Here is a 27,414-nt window from a genome sequence, read left to right on the forward strand (position 1 = left end):
CAGGTACGGATCTTTTGCAAAACAACCAGACGACTCGCTTGGAGATAAAGGAATCGCGTCTCGTTGATCAGCACTGAGTGGTTCCAATTGAGAGTCGACCCTCAAGAGCGGAGCCCATTGGTCAAGCTGTTAATTTCTTGAGGCACGATTGGATTGGATCACCCGCGGACATTCCAACATTCACGTCTGAACCGTCAAGTAATCCGCCGACTACGGTCTTGCCAGGCAGACTCTTTGGCTTTCTTTAGTTCCGAAGAAGCTCCTGAATCCTGCGTCTCCTTTAAACAATTCGACGACAGCTTCAGGAAGAATTCATCACTCTGTGGATTTTTGTTTAAGTGAACACTCATCGCAGAACTGGATCTAGTGGAATTATCTTCGGTGTTAAACGAAATTACACTCATTGACATTAGAAGATTGCGGTGCTTTCTCACTTTGGATAACTACGCAGGAAATTTGTAGACTACGGTCTTGCCAAGCAGACTCTTTGGCTTTCTTTAGTTCCGAAGAAGTTCCTGGATCCTGCGTCTCCGTTAAACAATTCGACAAAAGCTTCAGGAAGTATTCATCATTCTGTGGATTTTTGTTTAAGTGAACACTCATCGCAGAACTGGATCTAGTGGAATTATCTTTGGTGTTAAATGAATTACACTTATTGACATTAGAAGATTGTGGTGCTTTCTCACTTTGGGTATAACTACGCAGGAAATTTCTCGATAACATCCGACACTTTCGACGACTGCATGGCTCACTTTTATTGGCTGCTGCTCTTCGAAAGACTCTAGTAACGTCTTTTGTCTCTGTAGAAACGGCAGGGGCGCGATTCGAAAGAGGAGGAAGGGAAGAACTAGAGTATCGCGAGAAGGGTTAAATTAACCCTTTGGTCCCCCAGAAGCGGCAGAAGGAACCGAGGCTTCTTTTCGCCGCCGAAGATTTTGGGAACCGCGGCGGACGAAACCCGAGACTCCACTGACGTCATCCACGAGAGGCCTCGTTCACCCCTTCCTGGCTCGGATTCTTTTTTTACACGGCACCATGGAGCGAAGGATTCTGAAAATGTGGTGATAACGGTCGGGCGAGGGCCTCCGATACCCAAGACACTATCCAGTGTGTGAGCCATAGTCGTTAGAAAGAGATATACATACATATACGTGACGGCGAGTCTAGCCAGGCATTTCGGAGCATTCCAGTCGAACTGGAATTGGAATCTTTTTTCGAGCCAGCATTCCGGAAGGATTTATTCTCTCGTCCTCGCGAGTCGCCGACGAGTGAAATTTCAGAATCAGTCGCAGCAACCCGATTCGGTTTCAAGTTTCGCCGAGGAAAAGTTTTGAAACATCGGAGCCAATTGCGAGAGTCACAATTGCGAGATCTTGAAATAATCGAGATAGCTTGAAGAATGCTTTCGGACCTGGAATTGTGGAATTAAAATTCTCTTTTTTTCGCCGCTCTTAAAGCAAGGAAAAACGACCACTTTCTTCGAGCGGTTTTTATGTAGAGAGATCGAGACATCCCAGGGAGAAAGCATCGATCGTCAAAACGTGGAAAAAGGTTAGCGTAATATAATTTTATATAAAAAAATATATGCATATGCATATATAATGTTCTTGAAATTCGCAATTACGAAACGGCACAAATCATGGATTATTAATATAGCGACAGATTGATAAATTGTAGTTGCTTTATTATATAAGCATTCAACTATAAGCATTCACATTTACTTACGTTTAAAAACATGGAACAAATAATAAAGCTTGACTGTGTAAAAAAAATTCAATTACGAAACCGAGACTTGCGCTTTCGTTTCAGTAATAATGATCATTCAATTAATTTCGTGACGTAAAGTACTATTCAAAAGTAAAATATTGTTTCTGGAAATATTTAATTTATTCAATTTATTGTGCAATGAATTAAGCATAAAGCATTTTTTATATCTTATTAAAGCGGTAATTTCGAGAAATAAATTTTGTATGTTTATTTGAATGTCATACATTTGTAATATTTTATATGAAATTTTTTTAATAATCGATGATAATGTATTTTAATGCTTAATATCTTAATGTATTTAATTTGTGTTAAATGATATTAAAAACGCATTTAATAATTGGATATATTTGTTGCAATATATATTTTAATATATAACACAATTTTTATAATTAAAGACTTGTATCTAATAATCTATAAAATATTTATTTATGTGATATTAAGGCGATAATTTTAAGAAATAAATTTCGCATATCTGAATGTCATGCATTTGTAATAGTTTACATAAAATTTTTGTAATGATTGTTAATAATATATTTTGATACTTATTTTAATATATTTAATTTATTTTGTTAGATAAAATTTTAAAATTTTAATATTTTAAAAATGCATATATTTATTGAAATAAATATACACGTTTTAATTTAGACAATTTTCATATAATTAAATTTCAGGGTTGGGTAATAACTTGTTAATTAGTTAAAAGTGAATAAAATAGTTAAAAAGTTAATAACTTTTAACTTTTAGTTTAATTAACTTAAAATGTATTAATTTTTAATTTCAACTAGTTTTTATTTTTTTCCTAAGTTAAATTTTTTTATCTCTGAATACCATTATTACTTTTTTATAAGCTATATAAACGTATTGTTTTATGTTCATTTGTCATCAATTGTAATTACCAAAAAATATATTTCCATATAAAAATCAAAATTTCTTTGTTATTTGTTACTTTAAAAATTAACAAACAAAATGCTTATTTAATATAAACAATTTTTAAAAATTAACCATCAATTTATAACTTCAGTTAATTTAAGCTTAACTTTAACTGAGTTAATGTTATTCACGCAACTTTTCTAAAAAAAATTATTAACTTACCCAACCCTGTTAAATTTACGGTTCACGTTGCACATAAAATAATCGCCGTTAAAGTTTCAATAAACAGGATAGACAAAACAAGAGTCACTATCTGGGCGTATCGTCTCAGATGTTAAATACAAAGTAATCAGGCGCGCCAGCTGTGACTGCTGCTTCAACTTTTATCTGAGAAATTGAGCGTTTGTTATCCGCAGGAGGAGATTCTCCGCCGAAACGGCAGCAGGACTCCGAGACAACTAGGAACAAGATGCGTTGCAGCCAGGGCGTGGCGATGATATTCGAGGACGCGTTCGTCGTCTTTTCGCGTTTTTTGGCACTGAGATCGCGAGGCTGCGCACTCTTGGAAACGCACCGGCAGCGGGAGACCACCGGCATCAAAAAACTGTACAACAGCTTCTTCGTGATGTTCTAAGGAAGGGCAATTCCGACAGCCCTGAGAACCACCGGCGCAGTTGGCGGATGCACCGTGTACATTTCCGGGCATATCGAAGATCTATACGCCGAAAGGAGACGATCTGGAACGAAGGGCAAATGAGTGGTGGAATGAGAGAGAACGACCTTTGATCCCGGGACGAAGGTCGTCGATCTGAGATCTAAGCGTGGACTCGTTTCGCCTCTTACAGACTCGTCGCCGAGGAACACATATATATATATATATATATATATATAGTCACGAAATTGTTTTTGGCATTTTTTTGCTTTTTATAAATAGTGTATGTACAAAGTAGTAAGTTCTCGTGTAAGATAAGAACATGTGGAGTTCCTTCGTTTATCGATAGAGAAAAATATTTTGGAGCTAGAGCAAAATCGATTCTCGCCGACGAAGTCTCTTTAAGGGCGTTCGAAGACACCCTTCGTAGGTCTGAGATTTATGATTAACGGGCCCTTTATTAGTGTCGCAGTAATAACTAATAGATGTAATATTCTGGTTCGCCGAATTCGGTGAATCTTATTGTAATCGTGCGATTCGAGAACGAGAGCTGTTGAATGGAGCTGCAACTCATGATGGACGGCGCGGAAACTCTGAACGGAGCGATGTGGTTCGCCAACACGTCGTCTTTCGACCAAATGTCGCCGATTCGTCCAAACAGGTGTGACGTTGTAGCCGCTTCTCAACAGGTGCGTGAAATCATCGTCATTGTTAGTTAAATATATGTATAATCAATTATAATAAATTATCATTTTTATATACATATATAATATGTGTATATATATACAACCCGGGAAAAAATTTTTTATATATAATTATATGTAAAAGTATATGTGAAATATGTCTATTTTTACATATTATATAAATTATATATAAATTATAAGGCTTCATATATAAGCATGTCGAATTATATATGAAATATATATATTTATATATGAAAAAAAAAAATATATATATATATATAAATTATATAATTATATATAAAAAAGCACTTTTATCTAATTATGTATGGACATATTTCATATGTAATTTTATATTGTTATACAATATATGTATAAAAATTTTTTTCCCAGGAGGGTGTATCTAAATAAATGCAAAAAATTTTAGGAGATGATTCTTTGTCAAGAATTAAGGGTGGTTTCTTATATACATTTTTTAATACATAAAAAAATTTTTTAACTTGTCTGAAATTTCAGAAAAAATAAAAACTTAATTCTTACCTCCCTCTAGAAGTGTAACTTTTCAGGGAAGAATATAAGAATAATATGTTTATATAAGAAAATCTTAATTTTCGACAAAAAATCATCTCCTACAATTTTTCGCACTTGTTTAGGTACGTCTTGTATATTCTCAATTTTATATCAAACTCTTTAATTTTTAAAATTATTTTTGACATTTCTCAGAAGTGAAGTTTCTGAAATTTTTTTTTAAATAATTGAAGCCACTAGTTTTTGGATTTATTTTGCATAATTTTGAAAATAGTAATTGCGAATTAATAATGTATTACAGACTATAATGGGGTACCATAGTCCGCAAAATTCTCTGTGGCAAGACAAGCAGAACTCGCCGAAAAATTCGCCGACTGACAGTGATCAAATACATTTGAACAGCGGCTCGCCGCAACAACTCTCGTCTTCTGGATCATCCCCGAATTATGAACAGAACAATCTGAAACGTTGCTCCACGGAACCGTTACAGCGTATTGCTGAACAGGAGAAGAAACACATCAGAAGAGAGGGTTGGTATTTTTTTTTACTTTCTCAAATATTAATATACTAATATATTATAGTAAGAAAAGAATTTGTGCATTTAGTTTTTATATATAATTCACGTTTGATTTAGTCTTAAATTAGTAATTCTTATTAATTCGATGCCATGTTTTGAAGCAGCCGTGCAAATATTCCGATATTGATGCCTGCGCACATTTTATACTTTGTGTTTATTATATGAAATTAAAGCTGCTCTCTCGTGAGAATTAGGGGGATTTGATAATTCATTTGTGAATTAACTGCAGCAAGAAGAAATAAACGAGAAAGCTTGAAAAAATGCAACCGCTAAATATGTTTTTTGATTGTTAGTAAAAGTCTTAAAAAGAAACAAGTATACAGAAGATTGTCACACAAATTGATAACAGTCGATAAGAAATTAATCCATATACTATTTTTAGATTAGAAAAATTAAAAAAAAAAAAAATTTATATCTGTTTACATCTAGGAAAATTAAATAAATAATTTATTAGAAACATTTTTCAGATTTATAGTGAAAGAGAAAACCTTTTAATATTGAACAGAATATATTCAGTTTTGAGATTTAATCTTAAATGTTTTTCGCGAAAAATATTTGTCATTAGGATATAAAGAATATGTTGCTTGCAATAATGGCGCAAAGTCAATCGTCATTATCGTATAGCCGTTAACATAGATATATCTCTTTAAAGGTCGTGACCAAACGACCCCTCGTACACTGTCGTAGACACGAGTAGTTTCATTTTATTGTCCAATTGTTCACATTTTACTTTTCATTACAAAAAACATTTGCATACACAAGTTTTTTAGGTTTTAAATTTTCAAAGGGGATGAAATCATTTTTAAAATAAATTCTCTGTCTATATACTCGAATCATAAATAAAACAAATATTATACATAAATTATAATCTCTTATTATAATTATATCTCTTGTGGCAAACAATTTTTTTATAAATTCAATTATATAAACATAAATATAATTAAAAATATAATAAATACAAAAATATCAATGTTGACTGTTTAGTTGCATTGAGCCAATATGGAACCGTGTAAATTGTCTAGAACAATATTCGCAAAAATTCAATAATAAAATTACCTTGACTAGTAGTGAAGGTTTAACAATGGTGCGACGTAGGGTTCGAGTCGCTCTGAAGATCTGTTCAAGACTGATGAATCGAACTGTCTTCTTACATCCGACGCCTTTTCACCCACGTGGCTGATAACTCGGGTACACACATACAAGACGCACACAAATATACGTATACGCAGTGTATCAAGCAGATAGTAGCTTGCTCGAGAGACGAAGGAGACGGAGAGAAGCCTGATACCAGTTGATCATACTCGTAGCAATTAGTGAAGGTGCGTGCATATAAAGTTTCCTGTGGTGTGTTCCTGCACGAGTGCGATCCTCGCCACGGCCGAAATAGGATGAAGTGGTGTGAGATCGATAAATCCAGGGTGTCGCTGTTGCAGAGTCGACGTTATCCCCCTGACTCTATCAAGAACCGACGCCGTCACGTCGCTCAAGAAACGAAAGATATAAGACCGATCGCGATGCATCATCAGCTTCATGTTGGTTACAACGGCACACAAGGCGGTACGATGTAAAAGAGTTACGCGCTGATAGCCGCATATGGATGATGCTCGAAAAAAAGCGATGCGATGAGACGAGAACTATAAATCGATCATTTTCCACGCGATTTTTTATAGGGTGACGCACATCATTTAGAACTTGCTTTTTTATAGACTACCCAGTAAGCGAGAAATATTTAATCAACATTTTTAAATGTTTAAATGTTAAAATCCTATTGTTTTATTGTATATGTTGATATTATATAAATTTTCTAAACGTTATGATATAATGTTTTATTAATATGTTTAAAATATTATTAATAAATAAAATTAATTAATTGATAAATGATTAATAAATAAATTAATAGATGCAATGTTAAAAACTACATACTTGACAACAATGATAACGTTGTAGTGATGATTTTTTACTTACTGGGTGAAGAAAAATTAACGAAGCAGCTTAAATTATATTTTACTAATTATATAGATTTTGTACTTTTGCACAAATTCTTTTCTTTCTGAAAAAGGAAGTCTGGTACTACTGTATATTTATAATATTAAAACTATCTACACTGAAAAAAAAATCATTGAATTTGAATAAATATTTATTTCGATGCTGCCATATAAATTATTTATTTGAAACTATTAATATTGATTTGATGTAAAAAATATTTATTTGTTTGAAATAAATGATTTATTAGGCAGTGCTGAAATAAATATTTATTAATTCAATAATTTTTTTCAACGTATTATTCTCTAACATTATAATACTTATACAAGCTAAAGCTAAAAATAAATAGGAATAAGCAGCAGTTGTAACGTGTATCTGAATGATTTCTCTAAAAGATTATTTAAAAGATTTGCGATATACTGAAACGTGAAATGATGAAAACAAGAATATTGAGAAGAAACAAACTTATTGTATTTGTTTTACATTTTAGGATCCATCGGGAGCAATGGCTCTGCTCAAGGTTGGTCTACGCAAGTGGAGGAACTCGCGGAACACCTCGCCGCTGATTTCGATGGATCGTTATCCGCTCTCGCGGCTTCTGATCTCGCAACAGCCGTCGCCTCTTACACTAATATGAGGTAAGGTGTCCAAAATTTTCAACAAAATATCGACTTCAAAATGACTTCTGGTAATGACTCACAATCTTGTACAGAAAAAAAAAATACAATTTACTACTGTGGTCCAAGAACGCATCTTATATATACGCATCGTAGATGTGCTGAACCTTAAAAAAAAAAAAAAAAAAATAGAAATAAAAAATTGTAGAAATCTGTAACGCATTAATTAGGCGACCTGTTTCACGATCGAAACAATTCTCTGCCGATAGCGCGCATTTGTTCAGCTCGTCGGTAGCGTAGGCTTCTGTCGCGAGCAAAATTAAAACGGACCGACAGTGCAAGTCAATCTAGAAATCCGGTTAAAACTGGCCACAGTTCTTGGCATTGCGTCGCACCGGCGACACGTACAGGAAAATCAAACCGGTCGACCCCGATCGCGAGTATTGGTGTGTACGCATGTGCGCGAGTGTATGCGAGACATTTTATTAATGTGATAACGAAAAAGCAGTGCAGTTGGCAGATTCTGTAAATTTCTCGCATTTCCTTATTTTTTTTAAATATTATATAATGTATTATTTTTAAATTTTATATAATAATATATTAAAATAATTTCTGCACACAAACATACATATAATTAAATAATTACATATATTTGTCTCCATTATAAAATAGCGAAAAATTGCGATTATAATTGTAAATAATATCGTATTTATATGAACAGTTTTAGAACGACTAGACACGAACACACGACTAAAATGGCCACGCATGTATACTTTATCACATTAAAACATATGTACATCATAAAATGCTTGAAAGTGTCCTTTTTAAAGTAGATGAATAAGAAAATAGCGCGAAATTTTTTAAATAAAATTTTGTTTTTAACACGCTGCAATTAATAAAAAATTATCACTATATTTTGTCAATAATTCATCGATGTAAAATGTTGTAGACTAAATATCTTTTCCGCGATCAATGATGATTAAATTCTTGATCGTACAGTCGACTCGCGCGCATCAGCTGATCGTGTATGTATGGTATATGTGACAGTTTACGATATGACGTGTGAAAAAAAGAGGCGCGTGTATCCGTCCATGAATGAAGACACATGTTCCGCGTGGTTTGATCCAGTAAGGAACCGGCTAACGCACTAGTTCGCTCGTATATAGACATAACCGGTTTGTTCCGAATGAAGTGTCGGTGCTTCCTAAGAATTTTCAATTGTTAGTTAAATTGTCAGTAATCGGTCCTCTTGTTATCCGGAGTTAGGCGGCGATATTATATAAATAATCGTGAAATTGTGGAATAAACACACAGAATTTATAGAGGAAAATATAATATATAAAATATTTTTATTTATTTAGTCTAATTAAAATTATAATTGAAAATTTTTAATAGACATTTTATTTATATATTTTATAGATATTTTATTTCAGTAGATAGTGATAAAGATTGCAACATAAATTTTTGTGCACATTCCTATATCATAAATATTTAAAGAAGTGAAATATCAGTGACCTATTTTATCAGTTTGATTGTATTTTATATATTTTTGCTTAATTGGAAATTAAATTGTAAATAAAGTGAAATCTCTTAATGAAAAATAAAGGAATGCACCAATATGTAAAATCTGGGTAAGTAATTTACTGAGACTCTATTATTTTATAATTTATTCTTTAGTTAAATAAAAAACAGGTTTTAATCAATTTTATTCACACGACAAGGAAAATTGACAAGCGATCAAGAATTGATAATACTATATTCGTGTAACTTATGCGATCGGATATCTCAACCGCGTAAATAAATTTTGATGGTACTCTTGACACGGTATCGCATTATCTTATTATTTCACACCGATTAAATCCGTTGTACATCGAACTAGTTTATTCCGGTTCGTGCTGACCTTACTGATTCAGAGTATTATCGTAGTGGTTCTCAAATTATTCCTTTCTTATCCCATGCAAGACTTTTTTCGATGCGTTGCGAAATTAAGTGGCCATTAATTATTAATCTTTATATTATTAGCACAAGATAAATAAAAAATCGCAAATAACATGTTTTCATTAAAGCAAAAAAATTCATGCAGCAGCACGTAAAACTGCTATTTTTTTTCAGCGAAGCCCTCCTCAATTTGCCATCGCTGACAGTCTTCAAACAGGAGGCTCCATCACCTGAAAATCAGCACAATAATCCCAAGTAAGTTAAAAAAATTCACATTACATTAAAATTATTTATTTTTTTTAATGAGCCCAAAAATTAATTTTAATTATTATAATCATTTTTTACTTATTGTTTTTCAACTTCGCGGTTTCCCATTAGCATCTCGCACAATAATCCCAAGTTAAAAAAATTCACATTATTAAAATTACTTACTTTATTTTTTTTAATGAGCGCAAAAATTAATTTTAATCATTATAATCATTTTTTTACTTATTGTTTTTCAACTTCGCGGTTTCCCATTTGCATCTCGCACGCATTGCTTATTTTTATTGCTAACGATCGAGGCGAGCGAATGCTAATAACTCGGCGACATTACCACGACGATGTACGGCTGCATTATGAAGACGAGGCTTATATCTCTCTCTCGGGGCGCGAACTCGAGGGTGACGAGGCTAAAAAGTATTCCGAGCGGAATTTGCCACGCGCGGCTCCCCCGCAAAGACATATATTGCTACAGAGATAAGGCTGTATCTTTGCGCCCCGTATCGGGAGAGTACAGGCCTCCTTTCTCGGGTCAGACTTCTTACTCTCTATTATGGGTATTTATCGTGCGGCGCGCGTTATTCCGTAAAGCAGCAGCCGGACGTGCGTCAGTACGTCAATCGAAAAATATATACGCGAATCGAGAATTGATATCTTGTTCCGTCTGTGCGAGACACCTCGCTCCTGGGATCAAGCGTGATAAGGCAGAAACGATACGCGAGTCTTTTAAACCGTGCAATAGTGCGATTCAGTCCCGCGAGTGAAAGGGATGAAAAAATTATTACGATTTTTTTTCATTTCTATTTTCATCATCGCGGAATCTCGGAACAGTGCAGTTAATTAGTTAAAAGTTAATAACTTTTAACTTAGTTTAGTTCATTTAAAATGTATTAATTTTTGATTTCAACTATAATTACTTTTAATCTTAAACTTATTAACTTTTTTCCTAACGATAAGTTAAATTTTTTTATGTTTGAATACCATTAACTTTTTTTTTATAAATTTTAAACGTATTATTTTTTAATTAAAGTATTATTAATTTGTATGTTTATTTGTCATCCATTGTAATTACCAAAAAATATATTTCTGTATAAAAATCAAAATTTTAAAAGAATTAACAAACGAAATTCTAATTTAATATTCATGCAACTTTTAACTGAAATAAATAAATTTTATAAGCAACTAACTTTAACTTAACTTAGTTCAAAAAAATCATTAACCCAACTCTGCAAAACAGGATTTAATTGTGTACAATATATACAATATACTTTTTTTCTTTCTTAAAAAAAAAGATTATTTTATTTTATATGAATCAGAATTATGATTCACATAGGATATTATTAACCGGATTAAATTCCACTATCTAACTAAAAGACCGATTATTGGGATAAACGCTGAAAAGTGGGGAGAATCGCCGCGTCAGCTTCGCATAAATCGCGTGCGATTTATCGTATCGATGTGGAACGATGAAATCGAGAGGTCGGTCCAGTGATCTCCTTGTGTTTATTCTTCGGGAATAAATAGATTAAAAAAAAAAAAAAAAAATACATCCGCGAACTCTCTTGAAAAATCGAGTAAGCGTTCGGGCATAAATGAGATTAGACGAATGTGAGACGAACTCGTAGACAGTGATGAGTCTCTCTCCGTTGAACGACTCTCGCGCTTCTTCGTGTGCAACGTGACAAAACGATTTACGTAATATGTAAGTGATAAGTGTTGACGCACTCCTGTTTGCGGTAGGATTTTCGAATGAAAATTTATCCAGCCGAGGGAATCAGAATGAAAACTCCCGCGGATTTGAATGTTTCGTCGTCGCTTTTCTTTAACTTATAGTGAGTGCTTGCGATCTCGACCATGGAATATATTTTATTACGCTTTTCTTGTGCGAGAGAGAGAGAGAACTGGTCTCGTCCAGTGTATCCACCGTATTTATATAATATATTTCCTTGCAGTTTGAATCACGTGTCGCAACGAACGATCGCTACAGCTCCGTCCAACAATGGGAACGTCGGCACCGTCGAGGCTGACAGCAACAACAATGGCCAGACCGCCAGTCTTCATCAACTCTTGTACTCCTCGAACGAAGAGTATCCGCCAACCTCGAGCGCTAATCACGTGTCTTCCTCCCAGCAGGGAAACGAATTCAATGAGGACTGCCGGTGGGCTATCAAACATTAATTTTAATCATTAATCAACAATTACCTGAGTCATAAATAATATTATTAATTATTTTAATATTATTTTTATATAAATTAATTATATAACAATTAATAATATTATTTTTACATTACTTACCTGAGTCATAAATAATATTATTAATTATTTTAATATTATTTTTATATAAATTAATTATATAACAATTAATAATATTATATTATTTTTATATAAAGAATATATATTGTTTTTTTAATATCTCAAGAATTCTATAAATAACTTTCTCGTATATGTATGTATTTTTAATCCTTGACAGGCTGGCAAGATGTTGAAGCTTCTTTTTTTCATTGATATTTTTAATCTTCCATATTATCTCAATAAAATGTTTTATTAATTTTTTTCGCATACAATGCAGCGAGAAAAATATATCACTCGTCGATTTTTATTCAATGGATTATATATCGAAATGGAGATGTAATCGCGAGGTTTTTCTTCAGTTTCCAGTACGTCTTAGCAGCCGCTACGAGCATCGCCACTAAAGTTAACGAAGAAACACTGACGTATTTGAACCAGGGACAATCGTATGAGATCAAACTGAAAAAATTGGGCGATTTGTCTGCATACCGCGGGAAGATTCTGAAGGTATTTGGTCGCACGCATTTAAATACGAAACGCTCCTTCAGACGCTTCTAATGTTTGGGTAGCGGCATCTTAAAAAACGCTTTGGTATTCCCTCACCCAGGAGGTAAACGAGCGAGCTCATGCTGGTGTCGAACCGGTGAATCTTACTGATTTTTTTACAATTAAAAAAATGACAAAACTAATCACATATGAATCGCATGATGATCAAATATAAAAAATTATTAAAATAAATTTTTTATCGAACCGATGAATTTTACTGATTTTTTTACAATTAAAAAAAATGACAAAAATAATCACATATGAATCTATCACATGATGATCAAATATGAAAAATTATTGAAATAAATTTTTTTATCGAACCGATGAATCTTACTAATTTTCTTACAGTTAAAAAAATGACAAAGAAACAATCACATATGAATCATATGATGATCAAGTCGGAAAATTATGAAAATAAATTTTTCTAGAATAATTTTTGAACAGTTAATAATTTTTGGAAGCTTTATAAGCATCGATATGACTGTCGCTTGGCTGACGTTGACGCTGAAACGCTGATAAATCGTACAGTGCAGAGTAACCAGAGACAGATGGATCCAATTACGGCCAGTTAACCCTAGACTCCGCTGATAATTATGCAAATAAAAAACACTAACTCTTTCCGTTCGTCCTGGGAGAGTAGAATAAAGGCCGATCCATGCAATTATAATAATTATGCGCTATATAAATCGACACGATCGGCATGAGGTCGCGGCGTATCCTCGACGTTCGAAAGATGTGAGTCGCCCAAACGGTGCTACAACGTCTCTGTAGGGACATCCGACCTTTCTGTTCCAGTCGACGATACGCATCTGCTTCCACGAGCGACGACTGCAATACACAGAACGAGAACAGATGCTGGCCTGGCAACGCGCTAGACCAGGGGAGAGATTGCTAGAAGTTGACGTTCCTCTTAGCTACGGGATGGTGGACGTCTGTCAACCGTCACCGTTCAACAACAGCGTGGAATTTATGTGGGATCCCACGAAAGAAGTCGGCGTTTACATTAAAGTACGCTCTGATCCGATTACATAGTTTATTCTTTAATTAATCGCGACAACACGTTGATTCTTCTTGCTTTACTGCAATTATATTTTATAAATCAGTGAAAGTTTTATATAAAAAATTAGTAAATAAATTAATTAATAAATTAATAAAAAATAAATAAATAAATACATAAATAAATAAATAAATAAATAAATAAATAAATAAATAAATAAATAAATAAATAAATAAACAAATAAATAAATAAATAAATAGATAAACAAATAAATAGATAAATAAATAAATAAATTATATTTTATAAATGAATAAAAGATTGTATAAAATAAATAAATAAATTAATTAATTAATTAATTAATGTTTTTCTCTGGAACATATCGTCGATTATGAAGTTTGATGAAAAGTATTGTCGCACGATTACTGTAAAAATAATTGTTTACGATTACTTTAAAAATATTTTATCCTCTGAATAGGTGAATTGCATAAGCACTGAATTTACGCCGAAAAAGCACGGTGGCGAGAAAGGCGTTCCTTTCCGGATTCAAGTGGAGACCAGACTGCCAGGAGGTCCACGTTTGCACGCCGCTTCGTGCCAGGTGAAGGTCTTCAAATTGAAGGGAGCGGACCGCAAACACAAGCAGGATCGGGACAAGATATTGAGACGTCCTCTTCACGAACAAGACAAATATCAGCCCAGCTACGATTGTACCGTTCTTTCCGATGTAAGTTTCGCCGAAAAATGTGTTCTTCAGTATAAATAGAAAAATACCGAAACACTGAAGAAATGAAGCTTAGAATCTTGTTTCTTTTCATAATGAGTTTCTGTAAACTTTTTCTTTTTTATTATAGATTTCTCTGGAATCTTTATCGCCTTCAAGCTTGCCGGCGCAAAACGGTGGAAGTCCGTATGCTTCAACAGATGCCATGTAAGTCGATTATTATATTCTTGTCCTGATATTTTTTTAATATATTTTTTTAAATTTTGTCGTCGCATTTTGAAGATAAAAAGTAAACTAAATTAATAAAAATATGCCTATAAATTATTTAATTTTATTATCGAACAGAGATGTGAAATAACATCTTGCGTGACATTTTACTTTATGTGGAAATAAACGCAATAATAGAATCGTGCTTTATCTTTATGGAACTAGCAATTTTTCATTAATGAATAATAAGACACTCGATGCGCAGTAAACGTAGATACTGAATGCATAAAGTCGATAAAATACACAACATTCCCTGAATGTCTAGAATTAAATATGGGCATCATGAGAAAGATACGATAATTACAAAATCGCCTCGCTACTATAATTGGTCCCATTAGCTCGTCAACATAAGATTACATCTACTACACCAATATCTTTTACGTCTCTTTAATTATCTTGTTTTTTTACATCACTAGTGAATTTACAAAGCCCCAGGGCTTGCAAAACACCGACGTCTATTTACAACATACTGTTGCGTAATTGTTTACTAACTGCTGTCAAATATTAGGACCGACCTTATAATTGAGAAATATATAATACGATAACGTATTAACAGCGTTTGCTAACTAGAACGTGATATTTCTAAAAAGGAGAGATTAAAAAAATCGCTGGAGATCTGTCATAGGTCACAAAGCTTACAAAATTCATAATTGTTTACCCAACATTTAAGTATATGTTTGGAAAAGATTACCGTATCGCTAATTTTATTGTTATTTATTAATATATCGCAATTCTGACGCGGAACCAATCGAGTGCGTAGACGAGACAATTTTATCCCGAGCTCTCGTAACAGAATTTACTATGCCATTAACAACTAGTCGATTCTGGATACGTTGGGTTCCAGGCGCCTGTTTAACTTATATACATATACATACGAATCCATTCCGTCTTTGCCGACCTGACGGATTCCTCCGAAAATAGCGCGACGCGCAAAACAAATTGTAACCACGTGCATAATTATTATAATTATGCACAAACTAATGCGCGCGTGAGCAACTGATTTTTTTATTGTCACTCTTCTGATAACTCGTCTCACGCGATGTCATCAATAGTTCAATCTATATATAATATGTATAAGCAAATGCCACATTGTCGTAATCTTTTCTATTAGGAAATAACTCTTTCAATTTCTATCTCCATCTCGATTCTCGCTGCAATAAGCAGCGATGCGGCTTCTTGCGTCATGGCGGTCGACAAATACCTGTTCCAGGGATATAAATAGAAAAACATTTCCTATACATCTGGATAGCCAGTGTTTCCCAATGAATGTTTCTGCCTTTACGAAGCTATTTATATGCACGCTTCTTGTATGCTACCAAGCAATTGTCGTGACCTTGATGCCATTGCGACGCATGTGGAAGTTAATGTTAGTCCTGTGAAAGTCACGTTACCTCGTCAATCGGTTCCTCTTCTACGTCTTTATATATTTAAAAAAAAAATTAATTTGTATCGTACGAATATTTTATTAATTTTTTCTGATATTTGGAAAAATTATTTAGGTGAAAAAGTATCAATTAAAAAAATAAGAGTGATTAATTGTATCCACCAAGAAAGATATATCTGTCTATGAGGTATTGTTCTTCTTTTTTCGTTTCTTCTATGAAATAAAAAACAAAAAGATCGTCAATCGGTTCCTCTTCTACGTCTTTATATATTTAAAAAAAAAAATTAATTTGTATTGTACGAATATTTTATTAATTTTTTCTGATATTTGAAAAAATTATTAGGTGAAAAAGTATCAATTAAAAAAATAAGAGTGATTAATTGTATCCACCAAGAAAGATATATCTGTCTATGAGGTTGTTCTTCTTTTCTCGTTTTTTCTATGAAATAAAAAACAAAAAGATGAAAATTAAACATGACAGAGAACAAGATATTGAAAAGCTTTCAAAATATGATTGTGAAAAATTTCTTTCTTCGTTTTTTGCAATTTCTACGCTCATTAGAATCAATAATAAACGAAGATCTAAGATAGAAAATTGCATAATTTCTTTCTGAGATCAACAATTGACGATTTATTATCGATTTGTTATCTCCCGTCTACGATTTATAATCTTTCGTTCCATTAAGAAAAAAATAGAAGAAAAAAATAAGAGATTAAAAAAGATAAGAAAAAAAGATTAAAAAATAGATTTAAAGAAGAAAAAAAGAAGAGAGAAGAGGAACATTATGCACTCCGAGTACGGGTGTACCCAGAACTTACTGCGATGTTGTCAGACAACACTGGTGGGGGTTCATTCTAGAAGTGAAGGATGGAAGTGGAAGAGGTGGTTATATCTTTGGTCTTGCTCGTCGACGATGGCGAAGGAGAGGTGAGGAGACGCGGAGGTAAACCCCGGGCATCGTCGCCGACAAACTGGCTCGAACTGGCGCGAGCCGGCGTCTCCGACGGCGAAGTCTCTCGATGGAGGGGAAGTTGGGTGAACCAACGGCGAGGAGTGAAAGAGAGAAGGAGAATCTTAGAGAGGAATAGAGAGACATGGTGAAAGAGAGGCACGGTACACACGGAATAAATTCAGGACGCCGTACATTGCGTGCAGCCGCGTTGCTCTCGTCCCGACCCATCATCCTGTTGGACCTATTCGGGCGCACCCACGTTATGTTCGAGAGATATAAGTGTGTCATCGCGTCTTGAATAACAAGTCGTCGGGCCTGTGTTTCTTGCGAAATAAATCGGCGATCGGCATCTCGCGTAAATCGTCGATTGAAGATTTGTTACACGTGACTGTGTTGGAGATATTCCTCGATTATTAGAAGAAAGCGGCTGAAACTTGCAGTCGCCGTTGCATCGCGCGAAAACCGGTATCTTTTCGAACCGGTAGTCACTCCGACTTGTTCTCGAGACGTTTCAAAGTGCAAAGAAGAAACCTACCGATCGGTTTCTTCAGCGTCATCTTGTTCTATCTTCAAGATATTCCAATATTCGAGGTGCTCCAATCTACAGGAATCGCTATTTATCTTCAAGATAAGGAATTCTTGACGATTTAAAGCTGAAGGAGTACGTTATCGTTTGAGATAACCGAATTAATCTCAGTCCGGTATATTCCGGTGCGTTTCGGTGAGCTTCAACAGGAAGTGAACCAATTGGGAGGGCAGGCGTATTGGCTTAATTCGTCCGAACGGTTACATCTCGCGCTGTTGATGTATCCCACTCCGAATTGCATCGAGGGCGACCTGATATTACGTTGTCTCTTGAACAAGTAACCTATTGCGAGAAGAACTTTGAGAAAAAACGCAATCAATCCAGCCCATTAGTCACGCAATAATAACCGCTGACGGAATCACTTATGACAGATAGCTCATGACAGCTGGCGTTTAACAAGAACCACGTGTGATGCACCGAGCGATCTTCCTCGAGCTATAGTGATCTTTCCCGAGTGCTGTTGAGACAGCGGGTTCGATATATATTGTGAACGAGCATCGAACACCAGGAATGCCCTCGTCCGTCGCAGCAGCGAGTCTACTTCCGGCAGAGTGTCATACGCGAGTGTCACCTTCGATCGCGTTGATTAAGGATCTAAACGCCGTGGCGACGCGCGATATCCTGGCCATCTACGTGCTCCTATCTCGGCAGGATCATCTCCTCAGATGACGAGCAGCCTTACCGCCGAAAAGCTGATGCCAGGGCGGTTAAATCGAGTCTCGTGACCAGGAAATGTCCTGCTCTTCCCCCCAATTACTGGGAAGCTGTTGAAAAAAGGGAACTCGTCGTTCCTCGAAGTTTAATTAGATTCGCCGAGTTCAGAATTAACCTTGAGAAGAAAATAAAGAGGAAAATTACGGCTGATTGTAACAATCACTTATCGCACGAAGAGGATCAATGAAACTAATTGTGCAAGTCCGGAGTAAATAAATTGATTATGGGGGACTGGATTCATTTTACACTCGAAGCATTCCATACGCGCGTTTCCACGTTGTAACGACGGAACAAGAGGGAGAATTTCTTGGAAGCAGAATAAAAAAAGCGATGGTTACATATCCTGTACGCATCGAAGAGCGCTGGAAAAGTGCGCGTTTATGGCACACATGTGGCATATTGTAATTAGATTTGACGCGAATAAGTCACGAACAGACGCGCTTCAAGGGGATAAACATCGTGGACTCGCGGATACAAAGTTCACTCATTTATATAGAAGTACATCGGACGAGCAAGGCGAAAGCAAGACGGAGCCTTTGAGCGACGAAGAAAGAAGTGTATAAACCGGTTACCAATCGAAAAAGGTTTTTCGGACTTTCCAAGAAACACGGAGTGTTCCATTCTCTTCAAAATTGGCTCGCGAGTGATTATCAAGTTCCCACGTAACGTTGATTTGAAGAGGAAAAAGAAAAAATATTGCGACACATCGATCACGCGACTCGGCGAGATTTCGACTCGGGAAAGACTATCGCTCGTGAAGGTCATATTTCGAGAGTTCTCGTCGGATTCGCCAACTAGCGGTATCCAGTTCGCGGCAGACCGATGCAATATCCGACTGACTCGAACTGATCCTATCTGCCGGTCGAAACCAGAGCTGCTCTCTATTACCCTGAAAACAATCGAGCGTCGTGGCGTTTAGTTATTGGATGGCAAGCACCGCACGCGAATGAACTGAAATATCGCATACGATAAGGCAATCTAGGCATCAATTACAAATTTCGAATGATGTCGAAATCGCGATGAGGACACTCATCGGTTACCGAAGCGATTGAATTCATGTACCGCAGCATTATCGAACCGTTCGTACGGATTCGCGACGAGAGCATCTTGATAACATCGAGCACGAATGGATGGGAAGACGCTTGAAGAACGACCGGAGGTTCGAGCGTGCGGGTGCGTGACGTTTATGAATGAACGCGTGAGGAGTCGGAAGAAGGCCTTCAAGGAGAAAACGGACTCGATCGAGGCGGAGGATTCCTTTTGATTCGCGACATGTCGAGGAATTATTGGGATCTGAGGAGCTGCTGGTCCATCAGACGGCCGCGCTACCCTCTCGATCAATTGATCACGTGGCTTCTGGAGCACGAGGTGGTCGTGAGCGGCGGTCCACCGCACGTGCAAGTCGTGGCCAAGTTCGTCCATGCTCTGTTGAATACGCGGATTAAGAGAGGATGCGTTATGCGAGGTGGATTAGTCAGTCTGCAGATAAGGAAGCGTCGAGACATGAACAGAATCGATGGCGGCTGCGGAAAAGTCAAGCTCGTAGTTCGGTTGAAAAGGCCTCCTGTGTAAGAATGTGTTTTCACGATTTTATTTCGAAGATATTTATTTTCCTCTCGGTTGTTACACTGACAAAAAATTTATTCAATTTGAATCACATATTTGAAATTAATAATAATGATTGGATGTAAAAAAATATTTATTTTTGATATAAGCTCGTAGTTCGGTTAAAAAGGCCTCCTGTGTAAGAATGTATTTACACGATTTTATTTCGAGAAGATATTAATTTTCCTTTCGGTTGTTACACTGGAAAAAAAAATTTATTGGAAATTAATAATAATGATTTAAGGTGAAAAAATATTTATTCGATATAAGAAGATCCTTTTTAAAAGAGATAAATATTTATTCAAATACATTATTTATAAGGCAGTATTGAAATAAATATTTATTAATTTAATAATTTTCTTGTTCAGTGTATTAAAAGATTAGAATTGAGGAAATAAATTTCATAAATCAAAGATATTGAAAAAAAAGATATTACATATAAAATATGAATCAAATTTTATCTAGTCCACGAATGGATAACGGTTTCTCAATAATTGAACTATTTTCCATCTTTATCTTGCAAGTTGATAACGCTAATATTGCGATTATGCGGTTTCATATTTAGCAAATAGAATTTAAGATTTTAAATATGGAGTTTATAAAATTACGTCTCATAAAAAAATCGTCAAAATCGTATGCTCGTTAATTGTAATATTTGACACAAGATGTGCAAAGATAAAATAAAATTCAATCGCTTTAGTTTTGTCATTTTATGTGATATAGGCATCATTTTTATTTTAAAGTGTATGCAATTATAGTGCATGCTGCAATTGTTGGACACGTTGTATCCATCATTTATTTCACTGTTATCCATCAATTTGAGGCACTTGACGTGTTTACATATAATATTTGCAAACACGATACTTTTTAATCTTTCAAGATTGCGAATTTATTATCATAAGCAAAATTATATTTTGATACGAATGTGTCGACTTTTGTGTCGCGAGAAACGACTGTTTCTGCGTAAAAAAATATTTTCAGTTAAACGTATAACTGTCAGTCGTCGACGATTTATGTCGCGCCTTTACGATTAATAAGACAGATAATCCGCCAACGACTTGTCAACATTTTGCAATGCGTAAAGGAATATACGACAGAGTCTAAAGTATGCTATTTTCCACATGCGACGTGTCGTCGGAATAAAAAAAAATTTCCTTATGCCAAGAATAATCTAAGATCTCATCCGGCATGAGAAAGAAATAATTATAATTAAATTATACAATTTCTACTTATTATTACGAATGACGGACACAAAAAAATTTATTACATGCCGTAATAATGTGCCATTTTTTTACATTAACATTTTCAAATTTTCCAGACTAATTAATCTAATTTATTAATTTAATTAATTAATTAATTATTACTTATTATTACGAATGACGGGCACAAAAAATTTATTACATGCCGTAATAATGTGCCATTTTTTTACATTACATAATTAATCTAATTTATTAATTTAATTAATTAATTAATTAATTAATTAATTATCGAGATAAATTTATCAATATAGATAATTAATGTGTGACTCGTCTGCTTCTTTTTTCAAGATCGCCGCAGACACGTGCGACCATCGGCGGAAATTCTTCCCCGGTAGTGGCCCCAGCTAGCACTTTCGGTTTCTAATTCCGGTATCGTGCCGCTGGTCCCCGCTTCGGATGCTGTGAAGGAAAACACGGGAACGGCGCCGGCCTTGCCGTCGCCCGCGGCCATATTGCCGGAACAACCTTGCATCGAAGCTGATGTTACTTTGGCCGCGCAGAAAGCTTCTTCTCCGCAACACTTAATCGAGTCTATGAGAACAGTAAAGATCTTTTATTCTTGTTGTAAAATAACCTGACTCTCCCGACTTTGTATTTTTTGTTCCTTAGGCTTTCACATCAACAAAATAATCATTTTATTTATTTATGTATCCATTTATTTATTTATTTACTTACTTATTTATTTGAAGTAAGCTGATCCTCCCGATTTTGTATTTTTTATTCCTTATGCTTTTACGTTAACAGAGAAACCGATAAATAATTTTATTTATTTAGCTATTTATTTATCCATTTATTTATTTATTTATTTATTTATCTATATATATATATTTATTTATCTATTCATTTATCTATGTATATATTTATTTATTATTCCGATTTATCTAATTGAGCTTTTCCACAATTGCTAAAAAAGAGGAAAAATAAATAAATAAAATTGAGAACAGTAAAGATCTTTTATTCTTGTTGTAAAATAAGCTGACTCTCCCGACTTTGTATTTTTTGTTCCTTAGGCTTTCACATCAACAGAATAATCATTTTATTTATTTATCTATTTATTTATGTATCCATTTATTTATTTATTTACTTACTTATTTATTTGAAGTAAGCTGACCCTCCCGATTTTGTATTTTTTATTCCTTATGCTTTTACGTTAACAGAGAAACCGATAAATAATTTTATTTATTTAGCTATTTATTTATCCATTTATTTATTTATTTATTTATTTATCTATATATATATATTTATTTATCTATTCATTTATCTATGTATCTATTTATTTATTATTACTTATTCCGATTTATCTAATTGAGCTTTTCCACAATTGCTAAAAAAGAGGAAAAATAAATAAATAAAATTGTTCACATCGTTTTAATTTTACTAATAAATTAATCTTAAATTTTGCAGGGCGCCCCATGTCTCAGCGAGCTACCACCGGATGCGAACGCCACGCAGACAACCGCATGGCTTCGCGCGAGTCGGTTCAATGCTTTCGAGTCGACGTTCGCGAGCTTCTCCGCGTCAGACATTCTGCGTCTGTCCCGGGAGGATCTCATCCAAATCTGTGGGGTGGCAGATGGCATTCGGCTGTTCAATACGCTGCACTCCAAGGTTCCGACTCCGAAACTCACCCTCTACTTCTCGTTGGAAGGCAACGGCTCGCTCTGGAGAGTCACCTACCTCGACAACCTCACAAGCGTCGCGCTGACGAACAAGTTGCTCAACACTCTAAACTTGTCCCATGATCGAGTGCATTCGATACTGTTCCTAGGACCACAGGGTATTCACGTGTTGGTCACCGACGAGCTGGTGGCGAACATGAAGGACGAGAGCATGTACCTCGTCGAGATGATCAAAGGTAAATGCTTACTTTGCTGTAATTACGATTTTTTGACAACTGAAATTAATATACTTCTGAATTAATATGGTGTACATTTTTTTTAGATCCGGCCAGCGAGCGTTATAAATTGCTGATCAAGTCGAAAACCATTTGAACAATTTTTGAAATTTTATTTTAGAAAGATCTAAATAACGTAAGACGCGAAAGAATCAACTTTTATGAAATAGATATATTATTTGACGAGTATGTGCAAAAAAAAAGAAAATAATTATCATGTCTTGTAAAAAATAGGCAAGAAAGTATATAATATAGATTTAAAAGTTTTACAACGGAAAAAAACATATAGGTAATGTGAAATAAATCTTGTAATATATTTTATCTTTATGATCAAATTTTTATAAATAATTGATATTATATACATATCTGCTTTATCTCGATAATTTTAATTATTTCGATATCCGCCTGGATATCAAGCCATATTTATAACATAAACGAAACATATTCACTTATATGCAATTTAATCAAATATTCTCTTTTTAAGTATATATGTATTAATAATAATTATCACCATTTCGTTATATTGCCACTATATACTTATAAAGCAGTGCGAGTATAAATCGAATTTGTATCTCTGAGTTTAGATATACTTGATAATTTGGAGCAACTCTTAACTCTATATTTTTTTTATTATCTTAAAAGTAAATTTAGGAAAATATGATCTTCTTTAAGAAATTTTGTATTATTCCATCCATCGTATAATTACGTATACTTGACGTATCCATCGTATAATTACGTATTAATTAATGCTTCAGCAATATATAGATATGATGAGTACAAACCTTGTGCAATCGCACAGTTGTACTGAATATTCTGAGATTATGATTACTCCGAGTTTTAAATTATAATCTTCGGACGAATGCGAAAGAGTGTGAAAAGAGAGAGAGAGCACCTACAAGATTCCGATTATGATTTCTATAGGCTGCATAGGATTGATGATGAATTTAGAAAAAGTATTTAAAATATGCATGTATTTGCCAGACCTTAGTAAAGAATGAAAGGACAAAGAGAGATAAAAGTACGATTGTATGTATCGCTATTCTTTTAGTACAATTTTTGAAAACAAATGTGTTTTCGATATATGTGCCACGCTAAAAATGTAAGTGTAAAATTCTTAATATTGTATATATAGTTGTTATTATAATTATTCGTTGATTTATAATAATTTCTTTTTAAATAGGTATAATTTTTTGTTTCTATAAACTTTTAATACATGTTAATATTGTTATTAAGATAAAATAAAATGACGTTCTTATTATAAAGAATTAATAATTTAGCTTTAATATATATGGATTATATCATAAAACTTAAGGAAAACAATTTACCAGTGCCTTAATAATGTGCCGATAGATATTTACATATTTATTTAATAAGTGTTTATAACTGACAGATATAGTAAAAATTATATGAAAGGAAAATAATTTTTCACATTTTCTTATAACACGATTATTACGATAAAGGAAGAGGTGTTTTTTTTTATATTAATATTTGTGAGATTATGTGACATTTTTGAAAATTTTATAAAATATATGATGTTTAAATAAGTTACAATTATATTTTATAATACTAATTTTATGTTCAAACATCAATGCGACTTATTACAGAATTGTTGTTGCTTGTTAAATAATGCATTAAGAATTTATTGGGAAAAATAATATTGTGTATTTTTATTTAGGGAGTTTGGAATAAAAATAACACAATTAATCCATATGTGTTTACGCACGCATGATAAAAAGTACATTGAATGATTATTAATTATTTAACAAGTAAAATAATTTTTACTGTTGCGAATTGCATTTGTAACGCATTGTAGATGTTCACTCCAAATCTAACCGTTTGATATCAATTACGAAAGATATAATTATATTTTAAGTAAAAAATTTATGTATATTATTTTATTATATACAGTGTTAATTTTTTCTGTTATAATTTGTAACGACTACATGTTGATATTTTGAGAATGGAAATGTATGTGCATCAATACGTTAATTGTTGTATACCTCATAATGGTTAAGTCATTGAGAAATGGCACAATAAATATTTTTTGATGCTAATCATTAATATATTTTGTATCACGTGTCCCACCTTGCTTTAATTACGATATTGATTCATCAGAAAGAGATAGCAGGTAATATATATACATAATATTGTATATTAATATCGAGAAATTAATTAATCAAAATTAATCATAAGAAAAATCTCTTTATGCAATAAATATTATAAAATAAAGATATATATAAAATATATAATGTTATAACATATTATTATACTAAACATATGTATGTGGTGTCAGTGAACGTCAGGCACATCTTGATTTTAAATTTATTATAAGAATCCGTTTAATTGTTTCTCGCCAACAAGTTTCTTTTTCATTCAAATATAAGATTGAGCATATGCTACGTTGCTTTCTGCTTCTTCTTCTTCATCGCTTTTAGTTGTCTCGCTTCTGCTTTTTGTTGTTTGAGTCTTCTCTTTTCTTTTTGACGTTCCTCTCGCTCCCAAGTACGCGAGTACAATCGGCGGGCGATAATAACTACGAATACAATTATAATTAATAAATTATTATTAAATTTTATTATATATAAAAAATTAACATTTGAAAAAGAAGGCGATAATATTTCTTTTATGAAGAAATTGCGAGTTTTTCGAAAGAATTAACGATAATAAGTACAAGATACGGCGATAATCTGAAAAAAGGTGTTGAATATATAATTACGCAATCGATTGTTGGATATAAAATTAACATTGTAAAATAAATATATATTATTCTATATATTAATATATATTTAATATATAATATATATATATATATATATATATTATATACATATATATTTAATATATATATATATATATTATATACATATATATTATATATATATATTATAATATATATATATATATCAATATATATTATATATATTATTATATTAAATATAATATATATATAATATATATTATATACAATATATATTATATATTAAATATATAATAAATATTAAATATAACTATAAAAACAAAATTATTACGCGATACAAGAAATGTCGTACCGAGCAGAAATCCTATGACTGATACCGCGAAAGTGAATAGGATATAAGATTGATATGGTGCAAGCCACGTGGGCAAAATCGAGTTGCCGCGTAATTTTCGCAGAGTCTTGGTCAACACGTCAAATGCGCCTTGTTGGAATTCCTTCTTCTCCTCGTCGCTCAATTGCTCGTATTTTTCGAATATTTTCGACAATTTCCCTTGCACCTCCTCCGGTATTGCATCGCTATTATTCTCCAACGTCTCCACAATCGATTCCTCCATATTGGACGAAGATCCGCGCGAGTTTAGAGTAAAAATTAGACTGATCGACTGAAGACGATCAGATTCAGCGGTCGAGTGGACTCGATAAGATAACGAACGTTGAAAATAAAATATATAGCAAAGTATGATGTAAGTTACATCGATCTTGCTTAGCGAATCACGTAAATCCGATTATGCATATTCGGCGAAAAAAAATATGCTTTGCGAATTTGCGAGACGAAAAATGACGTTTTACTTTCTGAGCCAAGGCGGAAAAGAGGTCGTCAGACTACAATATTAAGCGTTGAAAGACGTCGATTTGTCGATTGTAAAAACAGACTATCAAGAACGTATTAATCACTAATAATTAAATATTTACCGAACAAGAGTGCACAAGTGCAAATCAGCGGAAATTATCCCACTTTTGACACGTAAAATTAACGTTTGGCGAATTAAAATAATCTTTTCGGCACCTTGATTATAATCTAGAAATTGAACAAACAAGGTCAAATACAATTTTACAAAATTATGTGTTCTCTCCTTCTCTCTATTAATAGACATTTATTATTCTTTATTTCTATTGCCTGTACTTTTATCATGCAATAGGCCGAATGCTTAATATTTATTATTTCTGTTGCTAATAATTTTCTATTTCTGTTGTTCTTAAAATAGATATATATAAATGTGTATATTTTAATATTATAAATGTATATGTTTTAATCTTGTGTGGAAGAAAATTAAATAATCAATTTTCTAATTTAGTGATTGCGCAAAATAAATACTTTATTAAATCGAAATCTTTTTGTGTGTACGCTTTAAATAATATTATTTAATTGATGTTTATGATAATACATAAACATGTAGAAATATATTTAAAAATAATTTTACATAATTATATATACGTATATAAATAATTAATATAATATAATAACAATTATACAAAAAATATAATAATAATTACTTACTTATTTATTTTATAAATTACGAAAAATAAAATTATTATATATCAAAATATATAACTAGATTTTACTATAA

The 27,414-nt window shown here is 33.3% G+C and overlaps 3 protein-coding genes across 3 annotated transcripts; 2 read left to right on the plus strand and 1 right to left on the minus strand.

The window, feature by feature from the left end:
- The first annotated feature begins 743 nt into the window (after positions 1-743).
- Positions 744-3,280, plus strand: LOC114941729 (uncharacterized). Its single transcript, XM_029316826.2, has 4 exons — positions 744-784; positions 896-1,109; positions 1,392-1,551; positions 3,054-3,280. The coding sequence occupies exons 1-4, from the start codon at positions 744-746 to the stop codon at positions 3,269-3,271; spliced, it is 633 nt and encodes a 210-aa protein (XP_029172659.1). The 3' UTR covers positions 3,272-3,280.
- Positions 3,281-3,284: 4 nt separating this feature from the next.
- On the plus strand, positions 3,285-25,142 carry gem (transcription factor CP2 like gemini). Its single transcript, XM_029316808.2, is given in 13 exon segments — positions 3,285-3,978; positions 4,799-5,027; positions 7,548-7,695; positions 9,787-9,867; positions 11,826-12,032; positions 12,525-12,669; positions 13,480-13,716; positions 14,181-14,429; positions 14,557-14,633; positions 21,483-21,537; positions 21,539-21,736; positions 22,599-23,049; positions 23,136-25,142. Coding segments are annotated over 13 exon segments (2,259 nt in total). The 5' UTR covers positions 3,285-3,846; the 3' UTR covers positions 23,186-25,142.
- A 256-nt stretch (positions 25,143-25,398) lies between these two features.
- On the minus strand, positions 25,399-26,496 carry LOC114941670 (uncharacterized). The gene is made up of 2 exons (XM_029316726.2): positions 26,139-26,496; positions 25,399-25,621 (listed from the first exon to the last, which is right to left on the minus strand). The coding sequence occupies exons 1-2, from the start codon at positions 26,398-26,400 to the stop codon at positions 25,485-25,487; spliced, it is 399 nt and encodes a 132-aa protein (XP_029172559.1). The 5' UTR covers positions 26,401-26,496; the 3' UTR covers positions 25,399-25,484.
- Between the last annotated feature and the right edge of the window lie 918 nt (positions 26,497-27,414).

This window comes from Nylanderia fulva, unplaced genomic scaffold (genome assembly GCF_048542155.1).
Source record: "Nylanderia fulva isolate GAGA-0341 unplaced genomic scaffold, ASM4854215v1 Scaffold5, whole genome shotgun sequence".
NCBI classification, from domain to species: Eukaryota; Metazoa; Arthropoda; class Insecta; order Hymenoptera; family Formicidae; genus Nylanderia; species Nylanderia fulva.

What these genes read in the sequence shown, in the direction of transcription:
- LOC114941729 (XM_029316826.2), top strand. Translation starts at nt 744, where the DNA reads ATGGCTCACTTTTATTGGCTGCTGCTCTTCGAAAGACTCTA. An exon ending in TACCCAAGACACTATCCAGT is followed by an intron (nt 1,110 to 1,391) that starts GTGTGAGCCATA and finishes TAATCGAGATAG; the next exon opens with CTTGAAGAATGCTTTCGGAC. An exon ending in TCGTCAAAACGTGGAAAAAG is followed by an intron (nt 1,552 to 3,053) that starts GTTAGCGTAATA and finishes TGTTATCCGCAG; the next exon opens with GAGGAGATTCTCCGCCGAAA.
- LOC114941670 (XM_029316726.2), bottom strand. Translation starts at nt 26,400, where the DNA reads ATGGAGGAATCGATTGTGGAGACGTTGGAGAATAATAGCGATGCAATA. An exon ending in AGTCATAGGATTTCTGCTCG is followed by an intron (nt 25,622 to 26,138) that starts GTACGACATTTC and finishes TTGTATTCGTAG; the next exon opens with TTATTATCGCCCGCCGATTG.